The sequence below is a fragment of the Bradysia coprophila genome, unplaced genomic scaffold (assembly GCF_014529535.1).
Source record: "Bradysia coprophila strain Holo2 unplaced genomic scaffold, BU_Bcop_v1 contig_732, whole genome shotgun sequence".
In the NCBI taxonomy this organism is placed as follows: Eukaryota; Metazoa; Arthropoda; class Insecta; order Diptera; family Sciaridae; genus Bradysia; species Bradysia coprophila.
Window position 1 is genome coordinate 4,707,696 of NW_023503972.1, and position 22,586 is coordinate 4,730,281.

At 36.7% G+C, this 22,586-nt stretch overlaps 2 protein-coding genes and 1 long non-coding RNA gene across 3 annotated transcripts; 2 read left to right on the forward strand and 1 right to left on the reverse strand.

Moving 5' to 3' along the window:
* Nucleotides 1–376: 376 nt before the first annotated feature.
* LOC119084300 lies at nt 377–18,491 on the forward strand. Its single transcript, XR_005089041.1, has 3 exons — nt 377–387; nt 7,533–7,537; nt 18,413–18,491. It is a non-coding gene; the product is annotated as an uncharacterized LOC119084300 (long non-coding RNA).
* On the forward strand, nt 1,148–3,358 carry LOC119084260. The gene is made up of 3 exons (XM_037194169.1): nt 1,148–1,346; nt 1,411–2,622; nt 2,679–3,358. The coding sequence occupies exons 1-3, from the start codon at nt 1,296–1,298 to the stop codon at nt 3,285–3,287; spliced, it is 1,872 nt and encodes a 623-aa protein (XP_037050064.1). The 5' UTR covers nt 1,148–1,295; the 3' UTR covers nt 3,288–3,358.
* Nucleotides 5,348–21,642, reverse strand: LOC119084284 (myophilin). Its single transcript, XM_037194210.1, has 4 exons — nt 21,347–21,642; nt 5,947–6,166; nt 5,761–5,882; nt 5,348–5,694 (listed from the first exon to the last, which is right to left on the reverse strand). Exons 1-4 carry the CDS (start codon nt 21,398–21,400, stop codon nt 5,524–5,526), a joined length of 567 nt encoding a protein of 188 aa, XP_037050105.1. The 5' UTR covers nt 21,401–21,642; the 3' UTR covers nt 5,348–5,523.
* Between the last annotated feature and the right edge of the window lie 944 nt (nt 21,643–22,586).

Consider the following 22,586-nt stretch of genomic DNA (forward strand, 5'->3'; position numbering starts at 1 on the left):
TTCTTCTGTGAAAATAAGAGGGAAGAAATAGTTATTTCCTTCCCTGTCACAATAAAAAGGGAGAAAATCGTTATTTTCTACCCCTAACTGTCATCAGACAAAGCGTCAACAAATAGTTATTTGTTCAACTAGTGAAGAAAAGTTGAAATAGTATTTTACATGACTAGGGATAAAAAGATGAAAAGTAGAGTTTTCGTGTGAATTTTGTTTAATGGATTTTATCACATACACGCGGTGTTCGGATGTCAAAATTACTTAACTAGAAGTTTAATTCAAAAATTACACTTCAGTTCTATGTTGTTGTCTCGTTTTCGCTTATGTGATAAAATAGAGTACACACTTGTCACTATCAGTCTCGGCAAGCCTCGACTTCTTCTTGACAAGTGTGTAATATATATTACATGCTAAGGGCGTCGAAAGAAGTGCTTAAAACATGAAAAGTACGGTTTTCGACGCATGTAGCATGTAAAATACATTTAGAAGATGATGTTTGTGGCCAGAGTGTGGTGAGGGTCAGAAGTCACCCGAGGAAATGCAATTTTCACCTTTTTTCTAGAGGTAAATGTCTTTATGAGGGAAAAAAGTATTGGTTTCCGCCACAGCACTGCTCCTAACATGAAAATTTAATACAAGCAATTCTAAGCCCTTATCACTAAAGCCTCCCAATTTGACACTTGTCAATTTAGTGTTCAAGCTAGGAAAAGTGCTGCGTTTCCTAGGTATAGGATTTGCAGTCTGCATCGGTGGCTTTCATTTACACATATCGGTGTTGAAGTAGTGAGCTACGTTGAAACTTAAATCTCTGGACTCTGGTAACTTCAGGTTGAACCTGACAGGTCGCGACTCCTGTCTGTATACGCAAGAAATCCCATTCCGATACCAGGAGCTTTCAAATATTTTGCTATGTTAGTTCTTGAAGCAGTGCTCTGGTTCAACTGATACACTTAACTACGCTTCCATGTTTAAATTCTATGTTTCATCCAAAAAGCAGTTTTTTAAGACTAACCTAATTGCATGTGCAAGAAAATTTCACTTGAAAAACGATTGTCATATAATTCACAGAGCGCTCTGACTAAGATGCAGTGATGACAGCATAGTGTACTTAAACGGTACGATATCTGTTACCAACTGCATCAGCTGTTTATTGTTTACACACTTGATAAGTTAATATCAATGTTGAGTATTAGTCACCTCCAATTTGTTTGGTTTCTTTGATTTAGATTGTGTCCAAGTTTCGCTAGCTTTTAGAGCGATTTTTCCAACGAAAAAACCTTATTTGCGACAAATCAAGTAATATGTCGCAACCCGAAGATAATAGACCTTCACTCGCAGCATTAACACCCCATGTAAGTGATATCTGTGGGCTCTACGTGTTCAATTCAACCAACACTAAATGTAAACATTCCGCAGGATCTGCTGTACATATTTGGCTACCTAGATAATGACGATCTGCGGCAGTGTCGTCTCGTCTGTTCACACTGGTATCACATAATCAAACATGAACACCGGCTAATCAACCGATTTCGTATGGGTTTGACTCTTGATTCTGGTTCCGTTGTGTCATTGAACGAGCCACCGTTCGCTATTGTCGAGAACAGCAGGATAAAGGTGAAGAGGATCACCATAAAAGACGATTTCCTGGAAGCAGGCAATAGCATAGCCGTGGTGGAGGCGAACCGGTTGAAACTGTTGCAGCTGTCCGAAATTCTAAGAGATAAAAATGGGGCGAGTACAATCACTGAAATGATTGTTCATGCCAAAGATGATGAACCGCGTACGAACGCCTTGCTATTTGAATCGATCATGGAAATGAAGTCGCTACGCGTTCTACGATTTACACTGACTGCATTCGTTCACTGTCTGGAAATAATGTGTGCTAATACGGTGGAACAATGTAAAAGCCTCGAGCACGTCCAAATCATGCACATCGATTGCAAGCGATTGATTTTTGACGATTTTCAACGTCTGCTAACAGTATTCCCGAACATCAACCGAATCGATATCAAGACGTATGACACGATGCTACTTGGCGAAGACATTCTCCACAGATTTGCTCATCTAATCAAGTCGATCGAAAAATTGGAATCGTACACCTTGTCGGAGGTGGTTCATGTGCCAAATATGTTGCTCAAGCACATTTCATACGAATGGTGCGACGATGATGACTCTGATATGATTACGTTCACGGAATTCCTAAATGCACACAGCGAAATCGAGACCGTGCACTTGAAAGTCGTGCATAATACAGAACCTTTCCTGTACAGTGCCATCGAGCAGTTGACCGATTTTGAATTGACCGTCAAGAAGTCGGACGATTCAGATGAAGAAGTTATGAAATTGGGCGACTTACTGAAGGGAACTCCGAATTTGCAAAAGCTTTCCGTCCGATACAGAGGCAAACCTGAGTTTGGCCATCAAGTCGTCCAACTGAAACAGTTAACTGATGTGACGATGAGACGATATTGTTTAGATTGCGAGCCGTGTTTCATCGCAGTACTGAAATCCATAGCGAATGTTACAACGCTTAAGTTCATGCGGCATAGTGAGATGAACGTGAAGCAGTTGACTTTAATTTCGAAACACCTGCAGCATCTTCAGAGTCTACAGTTGATGTTTCAGGATGTAAGTACTACGATTGTTTTGTGTTACGCCCTTCACAATCCCAACTTCTATTTCAGAGCGTCGAGCTTCAAAACAAGTTTGCACGATGGCCGGCAATGCCAAAACTGAAAACGTTGATCGTCAACCGAGTGGGACACTTAACTAACAAAGCAATCGAAAAACTACGAGAAAGTTGTCCGATGCTCGAAGTACTTCGATTCTATTCAGTTCGCGGTCGCGGTGCCCAGATTCCCAACTTGTTGAAGCTTATTTTCAACAGTTTTCCCAATTTGCAAACCGTTACTTTCAGAGGTGGTCGTTGCACTCAAATACATCATCTCAATTACATCACCGGCAAAGTGGGATGCCGACTGAGAGAGCTTGACATTTCCGCATACATTCAACCGGCTGCCATAATAAAATTGTTTGAAAATAGCACTTCGTTGGAAACAGTTCGCTGTAAATATGGTTCGCTGGTGGTCACGCGTCGCATTTACTACGAGTCAGCCGTTTTAAATGCTTACCCTCTGGATTCGATGCAACAGCCGCTGAAAAATCGGAAGCGGTTGCACATATACGAGGATCTGTCGTCGGATTCGGAGACCAGTGACAGTGAGGAAAGCTCGTCCGCATCGTCGTATGAAACAATCGATGAGGACGACGACGAAGAGGATGAGGACAGCTAGTGTAGAATTGAAATTCGGAGAGAATTTTCGTTTATTGAAACAACGAATAAAGTCTGACTGGAAAAATGAAGCAAAAAAAGGGTTTTTACTTTGTCGCTAGAATTCGCATGCACGCACACGCACAGCACTATTGCTCACAAAGAATTGTACAGACTTTAGTTTAAAATCAAGTTGAAAATTGGATTGAACTCAGGAGAACTTTAGAGAATTTTAATTCCGAAAATTCAGAATATTCTGAAAAAATTCCGAAAAAGGTCTGAGAAAATCTGAAATAATTTTTCGGAATTTTTCAGAACTTTTTCGGAACTTTTTCAGAATTTTCGGAATTAAAATTCTCTAAAGTAAGCCCTGATTGAACTTGTCTGAAGTTTCAGTGAATTGTAACGCATACTGGAGCTACGCTGTGTGTTTAATGTTAGAAGTTTTTTCTTGGAAATAAATGAAATTGAAATTGAATGGGTTGAATGGGTTCTGAACCTTGCTGACATTCACTAAAATGAACTAGCCAACAATTGAATGGGAACAATCAGGCGGTAGACATGAACAGCCAATTTCTTAAAAATGTAATTCTTCAGGTACAAGTCTGACGTGTTTCACAAAAACACCGTATCGCATTTGTGTCTTTGCTATAAAGAGCTTTCGAGAGCTATGAGCTTCAATTGTATTCCACCAAAATGTTCCACTTTTCCAATGCAATCCAAAAGAATCTCAAATCTTTCGAAAGTTCTTCAAAGCACACAAACAATTCGTGTTTACGCTTAAAACGACAGAAGTAATTTAGGTACAGAGAGAATCATATGGTAATTAGAACGAATCCTACATCCTGCACTGCGTATCTGACCATTAAGACTCAACACGTGATTTTTGAAAAGTGTGTCAAAGTTACACTCTTGTAACCTGTAACAGAGTTCTAAACGGTTTGTCCGGTTCAATATTATTGTCATCGCAGACCTTTCAGCAACTGATGCGGTAAATCAACCATTTTTGTATTCAATTTCCATTCTCCAATCACTGTAGAGGGGCAATTTACGCCGTAAGTGCGGTCGAAATTCAAAATGGAAAGTGCGCAGGTCTTTCTAACGTAGCGTCATTTTCATACAATGAAGCGTTGAAATGTATTTTTCGGTTCACTTTTTCATCGAATCGTTCACTTAAAATTCAAATTTTAGGCACACTTACGGAGTGAATTTCTCGTGCAGAATGATTGGGATTATAGCTCGGAACAAATCGGGTTTGACCTGATCTGAAATCATCTGACCTGAAAAATTCAGGTCAGGTCATTGTTTACAGATGACCCGAAATGATTTATAGTTGACCTGACCTGAGTAAAATTTAAAACATTTTTCTGAAACATAGGGTAACCCTGACAATCTGTCAGGGTCGGTTGCTTTGTTTCAGGTCGAATCAGGCAGAGATAGAAGTTCACAATCAGGTCAACTCAGGTTTCAGGTCAGGTTTCAAGTTGACCTGTTCCGAGTCTTAATTGGGACGTGGTGACAGAAACCTGTAATGTGCATAAGATCTTGGTCAGAAGTTTTCCATGTTTCTTGAATGAAAACTTTCGAAATTACGAAATTTGGGAGCTTCGCTTTCGAGTAGTTAGACCTCGCTGATCACCAAGTCTGACGACATCCGCGGATAGGAACGCAATAAAATCCAAAATACAGTTACATACAACCAAATTCGGGTCTACGTTTGCTTCAGCTGATTTACCAGATGGTTTTCTAATGCAGTCACAATTATACGGTTCTACCACAACATCGTTAAACCCATGAAGAGACGTTATAAGCTGGTAGAACAGCTGAAGGAAATTTAGAGACGAATTTGGTTGACTTTAGGTTTATGCCCGAAAAAAGGAATCGTCTAGCGGGGTCTAGGCACAGGACAGGTGATTTTTTTTTAGAAAAATAATTCAGAGTGGCATGAAAATCCAACATAACGGAAAAATCGTTGGATTTTCATACAAATTCAAATTTTTAACGGCCAAAAATTGTTTTGATAATAAATTTCAGGAGGAGTATAAGTTCAATTGACCTTAATTTAAGTGCAAAGTCCATCTGTAGAATTTGTAACTTTTTTTAATAAAAATTTTTCGATAAATTTTTTAACTTCAGCAAAACAAATTTTATATATTCGGAATGTTGCAAATTACGGAAGGTGTACCATGTGCACTCTTCTGGTATAGCATTTTTATATTTAAAAAAAAATCCTTAAAAGGCACCGCACATTTAATCGCTCACATGTGTCGCGTATTGCCAAAATTGATACCGCTCTGAGTGGCACCTTTGTTTGATCCATACTGCAGAGAGATAACGTTTTGACCAGCACGCATCTGTTCATCGCTGAAGTTTCTAACGTTCTTATCGGCTTCCTTTGGACCGATTGCCTTGAAACCGAAATTGTTTGCCTGCGGAAACGGTTCGGAATGTACAAAACTCATTTCAATCAACCGTCAAATGCGTTCGTGACCTACCTTTCGGCCGAGTGATTGTAGACAGATGACAACGGAATTCAAGTTTTGTCGTTCCCACAGATCCACACTTTGGAAAGTTTCTTGCGGCGGTACACCGAGCTGCTTGGCATGGTCGAGGAATGCTGAACGAAATAGGCGTGACGATAAGTATTACATGATGACATTGTCGTTCAAAATCAAAATTACCTGTGATGTTTTCCATGCACTTGAATGCCATTTTCGATTCGTTGACTTTCTTGATCGATCCGGCTTTGATGCAGTTGATGAGCTTGCACAGCAAGACACCGTCTTTTAGCACTTCGAAGAAATTGTCTGGATCGCCGGAGGTGTTGATTGGTTCGCTCGTTATTTCTTTGATCCATTCAAGCGATTCGGCGGCTAGCTCTTCGCTATATTTTGAGTTGATCTGTAAGGCGAAAGGGAAGAGAAATTAATTTTTGTAAATTAAGGGAATGGAATAGTGGTGATCAGTAAGTTAAATGTTTAAATGTTTAGTGAGAACGTAACGCAAATTCTAAGTGATTGGTGTTTAAAGGAAATGAAAAAAAAAAACGTTTCCCTTCAGACCCTTTAATATGAATACCACAGTATAACGCAAGACAATTAGAAGACATCATCAAAGATAGTTCAAAATTCAAATTGCATCTGAACTTCAGAGAAATGTGTAGCAGCGAGCTGATCGTTCATCTTTTTCAAGGTAATGAGACCCCATAACTTCTTCGGTTCACTTTGAATTTTGTTGACACAAGAGATGGGGCAGAGCTGTGAACAAACAGTGGTAGAAGCTGATTGTTGGTAATATGAATTGCGGCGTCTGCTTTATATATTTTCAGAAAAATTCCACACATTTTTGCGTGCGAGGTTTTTTTTTACAAAATTCGCCCTTTTACCCGAGTATTTTATGAATTTTATGAATGGCCCCAAAGCTGAACTAAAAAAGCGTTATTTTACGCATACCACCACTCGCTGCGCTCATCTACCTAACTCGAATACATTGCTCGTTTGCACAACATGATAAAATTAGCCTGTCCTTCTCTATAACAACCATACTGGGCTCGTGGGCTATGTAAGCAAGTAAACATTTTCCTCATTTAAAATTTTGAATTGACATCAAGTTTCGAGCAAAAGGAAATTACATCCGCGAATCACACTACTAACAACATGACTTTCATTTCAATTCAACAAAAGAATTTGATGTGAAACCTTTTCTCCCGTAAATAGCTTTCTCGTTCCGCGGATAACATTATCAATAGAACCGGAAATTGAAATATAACTTATTGAAGTGATATAGCAACGAATGGCAACACGAATTTTATGCTTAGTTTGACAAACACTTATCGTTTGCAAAAAGGAATGTTTGCTGGTGCAAATTAGAACTTTTTTTTCTTCTTTCTAATTGCAAAATAAACTGCCAATGATGTGTGGTAATGGAACGTATTAATTTACGCAAGTAATTGACACTTCAACGCAATTACACGAATGACTGGCAGACAAGCAAACAATCAAATATATAGCACCGCAACAAAAATATTTATCTTCACTTTGGTTTATGACTCAATTAACAAGCGATCGGATATCCAATATATAAATGGTGAACGAATCAATAGAACTGTTTTACGGAATGAAATGGGTGAGCATTCGTATCCAGTTGGGAATAGATAAGAAGATCAATGATCGGTAAGTGTCACTTGTAAAGTCCTAAGGCTAAGACTCGAAAAAGGTCGATGAGAAAGTCTGACCTGACCTTAACCTGAATTTTTGAAACATGTCAGATCAGGTTTCAGATTGACCTGAAATTTTTACAAATTTGAAAAACCTACCTGACAGATTGACCCAGGTCGTTCCACGGCAGTTAAAGATTTATCAAAACAGGTTCAAGTCAATGAGGCTAACTCTCTATGTATCGGCCCTACGCGCTTTAATCACTTATAGAAGCTTTGTGCTACTTGTAAAAGCTTAGCCCATGCCAGAGTAGGTCGTCGTAACCTAATATTTAGGATCGTTTACGAGATTCAAAGCTCCACTAGTTCTGATAGAAAAGTCAAAGCTCTGCTCTTTTTAAAGAAAACAAAAAGATCTAGTACTTCATTTTGACCGCCTGAAGCCCTAGTTTTTCTGATTATCAAAATTCCAGCATACATTGGTATTGGTTTCAACATTTGACACGCAAGTATTGTGCAAAAGAAATCTCATAAATGATATTGTCTAGAGGCCGATTTCTACCCAAAGTTGAGCTAGACTTTCTGGTACCAACCAATTCGTCTATGGACTTTGAATGAAATTTTCAGCGTTATTCAAGAAGTTTTATGAAATGGAAGTCATTGTATGAGCTGACCAAGTGTGACTGAATAAGAAAAATCAAATTGAATGAATTCCGAGTATATACAGGGGAAGTGCCAGCCGTTCTAAATGGTATTCATATCTCGTAGAAATGAATGTTATAAAAATGTATTGGTTGAATGGTTCATAATGCCAAAGAATGATATCATCGATTAATGTGGAAAAATATCATCGATGCTCTGCTACTCACATACATTGTAGGCTCGATGTGGTGAAAAAGATAGCGAACGACGAAGAAGAAAAAAATCGCCTCAGTTTATCTAACAAACATATCGACTTACCGAGTAATTTTTTTTTGTGCTTCTCGTCAATGTTGGTTCATAAAGGAAATCGCTCAAGAATTTTAATTGATTTTTTGTTTTCATTGTTTGGTTATGCATTAGTCTAAAGTAGTCAGGCGTAGTCGGTTGAGTATTTAGAAGGATAAACAACAAATTTACAAAAAAAATAATTGCTCAGTCTGAGGCAAGAGAATCGAGCATGAACAGTGGATGAAGAGAAACTCATGGTGATGGAGTTGGAATTTTCCATTGGTTTAACGGATTTCCATGAGTATAGACTAAGGTCGAAAACACACGAGTTATTTTGCGTTGCTGAGTCCGACTATTATGCTACGTGTTCTATTGCTGTTAAACGTTTGTTGAAAAGATTTTCAATGCATGTAGATCCACCTACTTTCAATGCACTCCCAGCATCAATTCAATTCTAGCATCAATTCACTCCTAGCAACAATTCACTCCTAGCAGAAAATAGACTTAAAACGAGTCTTTGGAAGAAGGTGTTCATGGAAGTATAGACCAATCCATCGATGTAGATGATGAAATAGGTGGTAAGTGAGGAAAATGGCATGGTAATTGGTACACTTGCCGTTTTTAAAGGGTTAGATTCATTTGGGTGCTTTATCAAACGGCCAGTTGATTTTCTGTAAAAGTGTCATCTTACGATCATTCGCTGAGAACTAGTGCCCCAAGGTCAGTAGAAGGACATGCTCCAAGTAAATTTAGTTTCAGAGCATTGACAACCCTGGCCTTCAAAGTATAGTATTGCTACTAGGTTTTATTCGAACGTTACAATCGAAGAAACCGGAAACAGATAATAAAGTGAACGTGGAGTGCCACCTGTTCTATTTCACTACAAAATTTTTTCAATAAACGACTGGTTGGAGCATTCGATTATTTTACAAACAATTGAAGACCACCAAAACGTTCGAGCGACGTAAATTGTAAAATTTTTCGCGAAAATGTTTAAAGTTTAACCGACAACTCATAGGTACAATGTTGGTGCCCCACAAACGCCATTCTTTGTTCCGAATTAGGCTGATTTCAAATTCGAGCGCAGGTGCTCATAATTCGATTAAAACTTTCTTTCCACGCCAAATATGCTCTGTATCTCAAAAAACGATTGTACTGTTTCCTTTGGAACCATTTCCAGCAAGCATTACAAAAGAATTCACACACAAAATCGTCGAAAATTATTTCAGTTTCATCCTGTTTCGTCACATCCAAAATTAGCCAACGAACATAATTATAGTTTGTATCCGAGTCAAGTTCACGAAATATAATTCTTATCATAATGCTTTAACTGCCATATTACAGCATATATAACCGTCACAATTTTGCAACGTAATAACACACCTATCCCATTTTTGTATACATACAATACTCACTCACTCAGTGCCTAAACTCCAGCCTAACTTGACTTACATATTAAAACATAAAAAAGTGATTTTTTCCATGAAATTTCATCATTACGTCGACCACAAAATATTTTTTTTACATCCAAATCAAAACCAGTCGTTCAGTTCCATATTTTCAATGCGAAAACATTTTCAGAACACACATTCGGTGTGTGGTTCCACAATATTGTGTACAACACACACTCTGCTTCTTTTTGACCATATGGAGGTTTGCAAATTTATATAACTCATTTTTATATCCATATATGGGTTGGAAATTCGCTGTTTTCGCTGTCATAGGCACACACATATACACCGCTGAAATGATCATGTAATAACATCGAAAGGTGAGACCTTTATTGAAGTAAAAATTATATGTTCGAATATGGCAAGAACCTCCATTCGCAATCTATTTTGCATCTGCACTTATGGCTTAATGTTTTGTGGGTTTTGTGCCCAGATAGCTCTGAATAAACATTGCGAAAATGTTGTTTCGTTAAATTGACAACGAGAGGAAAATCGTGTGATGAGAATTGCCCAGCATTTTGTAGAGCATATTGAGCATTATACATTTTCAAACTGTCTCGGTGAAGGTGATCAGCTGGAAGATACAATTAATTCAATAGTAACCGATTCAATGCACTATGTAAGGTTAAATGCGTGCGCATCGACAATATCGAATGGAAATTGCGCTAAAGTCGTGAGAAAAGAATTTTGAGGTGGAAGAAAGTGACGAAGAGATTAGATTTGAGATTAGGTAACGAACAGATTCACTTCATTTGGTTTAAATTTATCGTTGAACCGAAGCTTGATGCAAAACGTCTTTTTATGTTGATTTTAAATTAATACTTTGAGTCGCAATACTTTCCAACCTGACTTCTGGAAGTGCTCTGGAATTGGGAATGCGAAAGTCAGCCTGGCCACATAGTCTATTTCTGGAAATTAATTCAATAAAATCCTTGAAATTTCTTCAAATTCTTAAGAGTGATATCGCGAAATCTTCGAGGAATCAGCTAGCCATGCCATGAGGATTTTTGACGAGTATGATATCTATCGAATCCTTGCTTCATTACGAGTTCAACGAGGTATATCTCGCCTCTCTCGGAATTGTCGTTTTCGTGGTAGAGCTGTTTGAAAAAAACGGTGGTTTTCAGGTGGAAATTTTTTCATCCTGATTATCTGTGGTAATAAAGGGTCGACTTCGTTCATATTTTAGGGGATTGTAGTGCTACACTAGACTGATCACATAAGCTACCAAATACGTCGGGCTGTTAACTGTACTGGCTTCAGTGACTGTATTAAGAAAAATTTTCTCTGACTACTAACGGGTACGCGCATCAGCAAACCTAACGGTTTAGGGTTCCATTAGAAGGCTTAGGCTCGGTACTTCCTAAAAATATAAGAACTTGTGCTGGAGCGACTATTGGCACTAAGAGATAGGGCAATTTCTAAAATGTCACCTATTACTCCAAAGAAATTTCGACCGGTTTGACGACCACTTTCATTTTTTTCATCATTTTAATTTACAGAGTTGCTTAGTACCTCATCTTTCAAATGATAATTTTCCAGACTTTACTTCTTACATATGAAGCAGCCGAGATTGTGGTTGGTTGGATACGTGTGATAAATTCTCCTAGGACCCTTGGTACATACCATACTGGACAAAAATCCAGATACATTGAATTTGTCCTCCATACAAATTGTTCGAAGATTTCGCGTTATCACTCTTAAATTTAGGAATTTGTAGAATTTGAAGAATTGAAATTCCAACAGAAGGAGGCAAAATTAAAATTCACAGGAGTAACATGATCTCTGAAGTGAGGATGCTTTTCTTCCTCTTATATTTGAAGAAATAAATTTGAAACTAACTGCCACGCTCTAGCGACATGAGAATCAGATAAATTTTGCTTAATTACCTTTCATTGTCCTACATTTTAACAGGCAAATTAATTTTATTTTTTGCAAATAATGTGGCTAATGATCAGACAAATTCGTAATTTATTCCTTACCAATGCCAGTCTCTGCGGTAATATTGGATTAGAGTTCATATAAAATCATGACATGGACTTTTACGTCGTCTTATCGATTATCGAATTAGGTTTTGCTAAACTAAAAACATAATCGCACATAGTGTGTACAAAATGTACACCGAACTGGAATGTGACTTCACGTTGTTTTGCAATAAAAATGGTTTATTGTTCTCGGGACGTTATAACTACCTCAATATGTAGTTCAATGTTGTTAAACACAGCGATAAAATTCGTTTGTAGTTTGAAAACAAACCCGGCGGAAAATTTAATAATCGCGTCGGTGTAAGGTAACTGATCGCGTCTCTTATACTGACTCAAAGAGAAGAACGAAAAAGAGATTGGTGCAAGATTATCTCCATGGAAATATTTTGTTTGGAGAATCGTCGTATTACGAACGGAATTCTTTGTAACATTATGTCTACAGGGGACGTCTGTGAAATTTAGACATAAATTTGCTGCAGCTGTTTTTCGTACACTCATACAAACAGAATTACAAAATGCACGCGCAATCCGTATAGAGACGAATGAATGGCTTTGATTTCAGGAGTGGACCAGCTGAAGCAAATTCATATCTAAATTTCAATGATGTCCGCTGTATGATGACTTCTATTTGTATAATTCTTGGCATGCTCTATTTAATTTCTCTAGGGTTTTCCAAGTGAATTATAATCGCAAAACAATTCCGATAATCCCTGGAAGTCGATGACCCATCGGGTTTTTTTTTCTTAATTATTATTCGAGCAGAGAAGTACACAGTGACATTCGAGGCTGTCAGGTTATTGTTGTCTGTGGTCTTATGTTGCAAAAGGAATGAAGGAGTGATAGAGAGAGATAGAGGATTAATAAGAAACGACCACAACTCGCAGTCAATTACCTTAATCTTAAATGTGAAGCTTGAGTAAACAACAAAAGAAAAATTATGTCACAGCAAACATAAAACAAATTTTTTTCCTCTTTTTTTTTCGTGTGATAAGATTAAGTCGTCAGTCGTATTAGCTTCGACGAAATTTCTTAATTTTATTTCCATGGATTTGTATTTATTACTCACTCAATTTTTCGAATTTAATTGAGTGTATGCAATATACGATTGTGAATGACGACAGGTTCGAAGTAAACATATCTATCGAACGTTCGATTCAATTGTATTTAATGAGCAAATACAAATGTCTGTAAATTTATGAACAATTTTTTTTTGAGGAATTCGTCAATAATTTTCGATTAATTTCGAAGTTATATTTGGATTCATCTGCCAATTTGTTGGTTTTTTTTTGTTAATGTTATTTCACTTCAATAGAAATTTTTTTTATTTTATAAGTTGTTGACCTTGTACTGCCTTTGAAAATAATATTTTTGCGAAAGGTGTTCGTTAGTCATCATCTGAACGGTGTAAGGCCGTAAATTTTATTCATTTCCAAAATGAATTCATAATTTGCCGGCTTGTAGAAAATTGGTAACTGGTTTCAGTTTTTTAGTCTTCTAGTCTTTTCTTGTAAGTAACCTGGAGCGGTTTGATGTATAGAAATTTGAATGTTTCTTTTGTGAGTTAATGGTTAAGAAGAAGAATTGAAATGGGAAAGTGACTGGAATTGGATTTAGTTTTTCGGGGACAATAAAGTTTTTATAACAATCGTGATACAGCTTGTTATATTGCCTGTGGTAAAATCGGGGTGTAGTTAGATGATTTAGTAGGACCAGAGAACAGAAATAGAAGTTTTCAGAACTAAGACATGTACTACAGTACTACGAATTCCTTTTTTTCGATGATTGTGCATATTCCACTTATTGCAGGGCTTATTTTTGTGAATTTTAGTTCTGACAATTCCAAAAAAAAAAGATTTTTTGTTCGGAATTTTTAAGAAATTTTCAGAACTGAAATTCCCAAAAATAAGCCCTGACCTGTTGACCCAGATTTCAGACAAACAAGGCATCAGAACAGTCGGAGCGTTTGCTGCGACTTAGCCCCGTACGACCCGTAATCCTATTTCGTCCGTAACCATAATACGTCCGCAGCCGTAATACGCCCGGAACCCTAATACGTCTACAACCCTCTAATGCGTCTGTTACCAAAATGCAAGTCAAGTTGGGCACGGTCCAATTTACTGAAAGTGTTCATTTTTAAAATTGCGCATAGCGCAATTACGAAAGCCCGTACGAAGTACCTCTCAAATGAAACCAACAATTTACGACATTATTTTAGAAACCCAAAATTTTTTGCCAACCTTCCATTGGGTATTGAATTACCTCTCAAATGAAACAAAAACTAGCAAAATCGGATGAGATTTACTCGATTTATGTGCAAAAAACACTTAGGGCCGAGTAGCGGCCTTAGTCCAAGGGCCCAAATTTGAAACTTTTTTCGCCACGTTCTTTTCGGTATTCAATTACCTTCCATAAAAAACTAAATCTGGCAAAGTCGGATGAGATTTACTCGATTTATGTGCAAAAAACACTTAGGGCCTAGTAACGACCTTTAAGCTCTCCCAACAAGCCCACGTTGGATCTTACCCAAAAACAATGTTCAGCAACTTTGTTCTACTCGTCAATACCTTTCATTTGATATATCACAAGCAGCTATTGCGTGCGTATTTCGGTAGATATCGTCGAAAGACTGAAAAACACCTATAAGGCCCTAGCTCTGGAAGGGCCGACCCTACCATGCCCATTTTCGAACTTGACCTTACTTTTGTCGATACCAATCGGGAAAAAAAAAAATTTCGAAAAAGGTTGTGATTTACTCAAGCTAGAGGGGTCACAGACGGACGGACGGACGGACGGACGGACGGACATTTTTTTTATTGCGGATTCGTCTTCTATGAACATAACCAAATGCTTTGCCCTTACTGTCTGCTTCCAATTCGACGTGTTACAAACGGCATATTAATCTTATAAGCCCCCAGTACTTCGTACGGGGCTAAAAATGTTTAGATGGCTTTTGATCTTTTAGGAACGGCTCAAGCAGTGATTAACACATTCTGTAAAGTTCAATGTTGGTTTGGTGATATGCATACAGTAGTTACAGGAACATGGAACATCACTATTACATATAGTCTTTGTGAATTTTTGAGATTGAGTTCGCAACAAATTGTATGAGACCATTAACTACTCACTTTGCCAATTTGTACTGAGTCATATGTTATTCTGACAACAAGTGACCAATTAAGGAAGTTTGTGCATTGACACATATCGCAAGATATTAGATAGAAGAAAACCTTGCAGTGTCCTGTGGTCTGTTGATTCAGATGGGAAAGACCAAGCATTACAATTACTGCATTGGGCAGAGTTTTGTTAAATAAATGGGATCCATAACTCGACAGGTCATATGAGTGTATTCTACAATACTAATTAGGGAGTAACACATATATTTGACTGCATAGAATGCAGTTTCGTTGAGTTGTCGATGGTTTAAATTTACTGACAGCACTGAAAAGTGTGGATGTCATTAATACATGACCTCTAACGCAATAAATTCGAAAGCAAATGTCCTGGTACTAGATTTCAGTTCATCTGAAATTATGGAGTGATTTAGGTACACAGGTGGAGTTGGCTAGTGCACTGCGTACCATGATCGATCATAGAATCGTTAAGGCATAGGGGATTGAAAGATGACAATGTATTCGAATACATTAGCAGCTGATTTATTACAGCAGTAATGAAGCTTGGAACGAGCTTAAACCTAACTATGGTTATTCCTGTCCTCATCTATCATGCCCGCACGTTAGTTAGCGGGCGTGACGCAAGTCCACTACTACAAAAATATTTTATTTGCCTTTAATTAAGCAGCGAAATTAATCTGATTTTGCCTATGGCAGCAGAAATTCTAATAAAAAAAAAAATAATAAGAACAGACAGAAATTCGGAACAGAATGAGTAAATCGACCGTCAAAACGTACAGTCTACACCACATATTTGGTATTCGTAACTGTTCCTCCAACACCTACGTGGAAACCTAACTCTTTATTCGAATATTTTATTTCTATTATTAAACGAATAATCATCGCGCATTCTATTTCATAAATTTACGGTCCGTCTTTTTTACCAAGTCAATCTATGGAGCTGCGTTTCATTTGCGCCATCGGATGTTAATGGATTAAAAAAATATTTTTTTTTTCGTTTGATTAATATCAAAATGTTTGATGATAAATTATTAATTCAATTCTCTGGTTGATATTTCTTTTTATTATTTTGTTGTACGGTCAGTACATAAGCGAAGTGTTGGCTTCAATTTTGTATCGAAACATTTTCTGTGGAAATGTCACGTAGAATTTTATTTATTGAAAAAAAATCATTTTAACAGTCGGTCAATATTAACTCAACACAGAAGTCATAGTTCTTAATTTGCTTTCAATAATGTCAATTTCTCTGTAGTGGAAAATTTCAAACTTTTGTGATTCAAGCTATCTAATCACTCTCATCATTTTGTCATAAAATTCAGAGGAATTCAAAACGAAATAGATCGATAAAACATAGTTGAAGAGCTATAAATTGATTGAAAATAGTAAACAGACAACCTATAGTTCCACGAACGAATTCCTTTTCACCATAAAACTGTAAGAGCTGGGCGAGTCACCATTCACAATTAACTTCTGACAACTCTACAATCTAGTGTCATTGCTTTTTTAACAGCAAAATATTTACCTAAGTCGCTAAGTGTTGCAGTTTGTTATCGCTCAATTCACACAGCGTTATCGAATGCCATAGATTAAGATATATGTACTGGGACTAGACTTTGTTTTAATTAATTGTTATCTGAGGAATGTAGAACTGTGAAATTGATTTGCTGGTGACAACAAACGTTTCCTCCAGTCGACGAAGAATGTTTTGACCTTTGGTAGGATGCATGTCAAGTCAGGTGCTCAATTAGGTTGAGAATCGGTTACGGGTAAATGAGTCATAAAACCATAGCATGTAACTACCGTACCAACGTACTTCAAGCAAAAGTGCTTTGAGTGACAGCTGTCAAATATAGTACTATTTTGTATGAAAAACTATTCCAACTTTTTTACAGTGCCAATATTTGTTTGATACACTGTCGCGTTTCAGTACTCTATTTATGGTGCTTGAAGTGTGTTGGTGGTACCCCAAATAGGGTACTTAAGCTTGCAGTGTGTCACACAACCGTGAAATACCGTAAAAAACCATTTCAACACTACTCTATTTGACAGCTGACGACTACGACCAACTTTGCTTAAAGTGTGTTGCTCAAACATAACCTGAAATATTCCGACACTTTCCTTTTAAATGTTCCGCCAAAATCTGACATTCAAGTCAAGTTTCAAAATGCATTGAGATGGGAAATTTTCAATTGTCTGTGAGGCAATATTTCGGCTTGCCTTACAGGCGAAGCATTAGAAATACAATGAGAACGCTGCCATAAGCTGAAATAACGTATCGTCTCTGCTTTTAAGGTGCCTTTGCACTGAAATATTCCACTTTTCTAGTGAAATCCAAAAAAAGCTCAAAGCTTTCAAAAGCTCTCCAAAGTATACAATGCGATACGATATTTTAGCTAAACACGGCAGTTATATAGTCAGAGGATATGTTCACTGTTTAACCAAAAGTATTGGTAAAATTGCAGATCCATTGACTAAACAGATCACAATTTGCCACTCGAGCAAATGAATCATTTAGAAATGAAAATAAGCGTGAAAAAAGGTGGAAACCCAACCCAAGTCCGTCAAAAGAAAGTTTAGACCATAAATTATATCCGAGATATTTATCATCATAAATACAATAACATACCTTCTTCATGGTAGTAATGATCATTAATTTTGACTGAATGGAAAAAAACGACTTAAGTAAATATTGTGTTTATCGACCTTTGAATGGAGTACTGGGTGCATCTGAATCTGTAGAATACTAAAGATTGAAAATCTGCTTATGTTGACTTTCTTGGACCACTAAACAAAATGGAAATCTAGTACTTCAAAAATCTTACAAACATTTAACTGTCGAGGTTGAAGAGACGAAAACGAAATGGTAAGATCGCTGAGACACTTCGTACTACGACTATCGGTAGTACCCTGTACCAAATATATTCGGTAAAAAAAATTATGGAACGGAGAGATTAAAGTCCGAACCATAAATTAACATTTATCAATTAACGTTCATATAATGTTTAACAAGCAAAACGAACGCGGTAAATTTCAGTCTCCAGTTACATTAATGAAATCATAGTTTTGGTGTAGAAAGAGATAGAAACATTTAATGAAAAATATTGCAGCGATAAATTTTCAGCTGTATTTTATGCGTCACAATTCGTCAAACTTTAATGGATTTCTAAGAAATTCGACGGAATCGTTAAAATTGAATAGGTTTTTAGTCGCATCATATACGGAAATAAATTTGTCTGATGTGTTTTTTGATCTGTTATGCATGAGTTTTGAAATAATTCAGGTAATACCGCGACCGTAGAAATGACAATGTAAATTTCTGTATTGAGGCATCATTAGCACAGTACACTGTTAAACGGATACCCCTAGCTGAGAAAAAACTTCATTTAATTTACGCTTAAATATGGCTAACGCAACAGCTGAGCTACACTATTGCCTGCATTTTCATTTTCAGTGGCTTAAGGGATTAATGAATTTGTTCGTGTAGTGTCCGTTAGCAAGTCGATCGTCACCGGTTTTCAGTGGGATTTGATTTTTGTTTCTGACACGCTGCCACACTGTTGTCAAATTCAAGGTTTTTATAGGAAGGCTACGCGATTGCTTGGTGAAAAAGGACTTCACCTTGCATAAATGTAAAACCTTGGACAGTTTTGGACATTATGCATCATGAAAAAATAAACTTCCAAACACCCTGAAACCCCGTGTTTCCACCTTCGTTTGTTATTAAGTAAACATACACTTGGCGAGCCAGCCTTAATCTTTCAAGACTATCGTACTTAAGTTCGCCGTACGTAAGCACTGGTAAACATGTAGAAATTAGAGACTTACTTCTACAACACAGTACCGACCAGAAGCAACTATAGTCAATTAATGACTCGCCAAAAGTTTTTTTTTTTTTAATTCTTTTCTGTACAACTGAAAATGTCGTCATTCGGTTGACCTCAATCACTCAGTGTTTTGCATGCTAACACGAAAAACATACAAAAATAATTAAACAAAACCAGAAAGCAAAGATGTTCCACACAATATCCCTCATACCCTCATGATTCGTTACGGTTCGTCGCCTTCACAACTCAATTAACAGTTCGGTTTCACCAGAATGTGTTGCTGTTGTTCCATCAAACGAGTGGAATTATAAATTAAAAATTTATTTACGAAAATGCAGCCAAAAAAATGCAAACGAAATTTGTGGTGTCATGTTATACCAACTGTAACAATTCGTGCTTTCTGTAAGTATATCGTAATATACATGCATGAAGTAAGAGTTGGTTGCACGTAAGGATCATTATAACATCGCATCGCACACAAAGCTAACTACAATCGTTACACACAGAAATATACATCATATTTGAGGCATAATTCCAACCGTGAGACTGAGATTATTCGTCGATTTAGAAATGTTCTTTGTCTCAGAATAAGCTACGTCGGAGAAGTATATTTCGCAAACCTTCGGAGCGGATATTTAAATTTAACTTTCTCAGCAACTGAGAGAAGAGTAAACCATACAAAAATGACTTCAAAAGTCAAATTATTTTTACAACTCTGCCAATAATCCATGAACATTGTTCATGGAAAAAACGTTTTTCAAACCGGTTGAGTAACACCCCTTTTTAAGACTTCGCGACAAATTTTATAAAGTTAAGGTTTGATTTCCACTTACCAAAAGAGTACTACGTGAGAGAGACAAAACTGATTTTTTTCAATTTTTGCTTTGTTTACTTGACGGCTCGCTCTCTCACGGCTCTCACAACGGAGTACTTTTTGTTGAGTGGAAACCATACTTAAGATTAACAGCTGAATTGTTTCCAATTGCCAATTTATTTATGGGTCTCGTTGTCTTGTTTCGAAAGAACATTTCATTGATAAGATTAGGAGAGTCATTTGCACTCATATAAAGCCGCCGAAATAAACGAAACGTGTAGCAATTTATCATCGAAGCCGAAAATTGTGGGGAAACACAAATGTGAGTTATGTACTCTGTTCAAGTATACACACATTGCATCTATTGATTATAAGGTCACATAGAATCAGGGCCTAATATTGAATAAAATATACTACTGGAAATCAGTTGTCATGTCGGTATGGTGGTAGCTTTAATTTTTTAACGTAAGATTCCAATGTTGCTACACAAGAATAACTCAGGTATAGGCTGAAATTTACTGTCAAAAGTTCCTAATAAACATAAGTGGAATTACGGAGCCCAGAAAATCGTATACTTCCTAGCGAATTGGTATTTGCCAAAACCAAGGTCTAGGTACTGCCAGGATGAACAGTATACCAATTTCGTAGCTACCGCAACATATTTGTTTTAACATTTAACCAGTTTTAACTATCGAATCTATTACTTCATTTGATCTAAGTATTTTCAATAGATGCATTACCAATCTTCTACTTCATTTCTTTGAACATTTTATAAATAAGTCTAGCATGTAATAAGAAGCATGTAAGAAACGATTTGATTTGGTGCTAGAGCTTCAGTTGCCCAGTACGGAAAGAACATAGATTTTACTTGAATTTTCATTAGAAATAATAAGCCCTGCTCATTGTCTCGACATTTGAAAGATGATATGTTCGTGAGTGTGTGCGTTGAGATTTATGTATTCAATTTAAATTTGATGATCGTGGGGTCTCATTTTAATACAGGGAACGCAACAAAATAAATTTTTATTTCTCCGTATCATCATCGTACACTTAACAAACGTTTAACCAGAAGAAGAAAGAAAATCCAACAACAAAACATCGTCGAAAAAAAGAGTCTTCCATGAATTTACTAACCGCATATCTGAACCAACCGAAATGACTATGTGAAACAAAACATTTTGAGACTCAGTTTTATTGAAATTTAATTATTTTTTTCGAGAGAGTGGTGAATGATGAGTTTGCCGCTTTGCGAGTATATAGATTTATTATATGAACAAAAATCGGTCCAACAACCACAAGGTTCAAAAGACCAAAATTCAGTTTGGATTTAAATATTTGGCATTATTTTGCTGAACACTCTCAAAGCACACCTCTCCCATATACGGTCATCCAAAAAAAGAACAAAATTTCAAAATAAAAGAGAATGAAAAATGCTTGCGCATAGCTTAAGGAATTTCTGCTTATCTTTTCCCATTAAAGTGCAACTTGTGCAGCTCAGCTTTTTTTTCTTCGTTCGTGTAAATAAATTTCTGTTGAACAAACGTTAATTCCTTTGTCAATGTTTACAATTGTCTTTTTTCCTCGACAACTTCAATGTTAAGTTCGTAGTGTTGTTGTTGTTTCTCATTTCGTTTAACAACAAACATGGAAATGTGCCTTGGAATATTTGCACTAAATCATTTTTTTAGGTCAACCACTTGTTGTCATCGACAGTTAGTCATGTACTTACTTACTTACGAAAATTGTCATTTTTTATAAGTTAAAATTAATTGTAAAAAAATGCTACGTACTTTTCTCTGTGCTTCGGCAGCAAATCCGGATTTTGGAGCTCTATTCGCAGACATGGTTGATGTTTAAATTACAAAATTTTTTATTTTTTAAAAGGAATGAAAAATTATTTAAAATAATATGAAAATTTAAGTTAAAACAGCCTTTAGCGGGTATGACACTCTTCTAAAAAAAAGTAAACTTTTTTTGTACAATAACTAAAAAAATATGCGCGCTCGTTGAAGATAGAACAACACGTTCGGAATGTTTGTTGAAGACTGACTCTGAATATTTCAACCACACACTCTGAATGTTTCTCTTTTATAAAAATCTCGAAACGATTTCCTTTTACATGTGTTGGAGAGAATATAATGAAGTGATGCGTTGCTTCTTTTAACATTGAAATTTGGGCTTTTGTGCTTGTATCGATTTTTCGATATATTGGGAAAGTAATTCATTCGTTGGTTTGTACTAGATTGAGTTCGTTTATACCATCAACGTTTTGTTTTTGTCTTCTTTCTTATCATCTCTATGTAGCAAATGTAGTAAAAAATTTGTTATGCAAAGTGATTGGGCCTACGACAATACATTTAATTGTTTGCATCCCCTCGGGTATCTTACTGAAAACACCCAGGTACTAAGTGAATTTTACCTCCCTAAGCAATTAGTTAGTTTTCTAGTACTTTGTTTGACTGAAATTCGATCTATTACAACGCACCTAACTGGTATTAACTTAAACTACACAGACATAATAGTATATTACGTAGCTGCCTGACAGACAGTGCCTGTAAATTTTTGTTATTTTGGCAGCAAGTGATGTGAGGGTTGTGAAACGTTTTATTTTGCTAAGTGTGGGGACTGCAACCCAAGCCGAATGTATAAGGGATGCAATCACCACGGAAGGCCAAACATGAAATTTTTAACAAGGACGTAGGTATTGACGGAAATGGCTTCTTGTGTGTCTACTAACCTCGGTCTCCTCTCGAATAGGCAATAATGCCTACACGTCAAAATAACAGTCTGGCAATAGGTGCATACCATATTTTATCTGTCGAGAAAAGTTATATCGAGATAAGTAAAAACTCCCTAGGGAGATAAGCTCGAGATTATCGTTCTAGATAGATAAATGTTTATTGGTTAAATTTGTTAAATTAGGACGATATGATGTAAAATGTAGGATACCATATACCCACTCATAAAGAATACAACAAAAGAGAAGCTAGATGCTTATAAGGCTTTTTAAGAACTATATATACTTAGCGA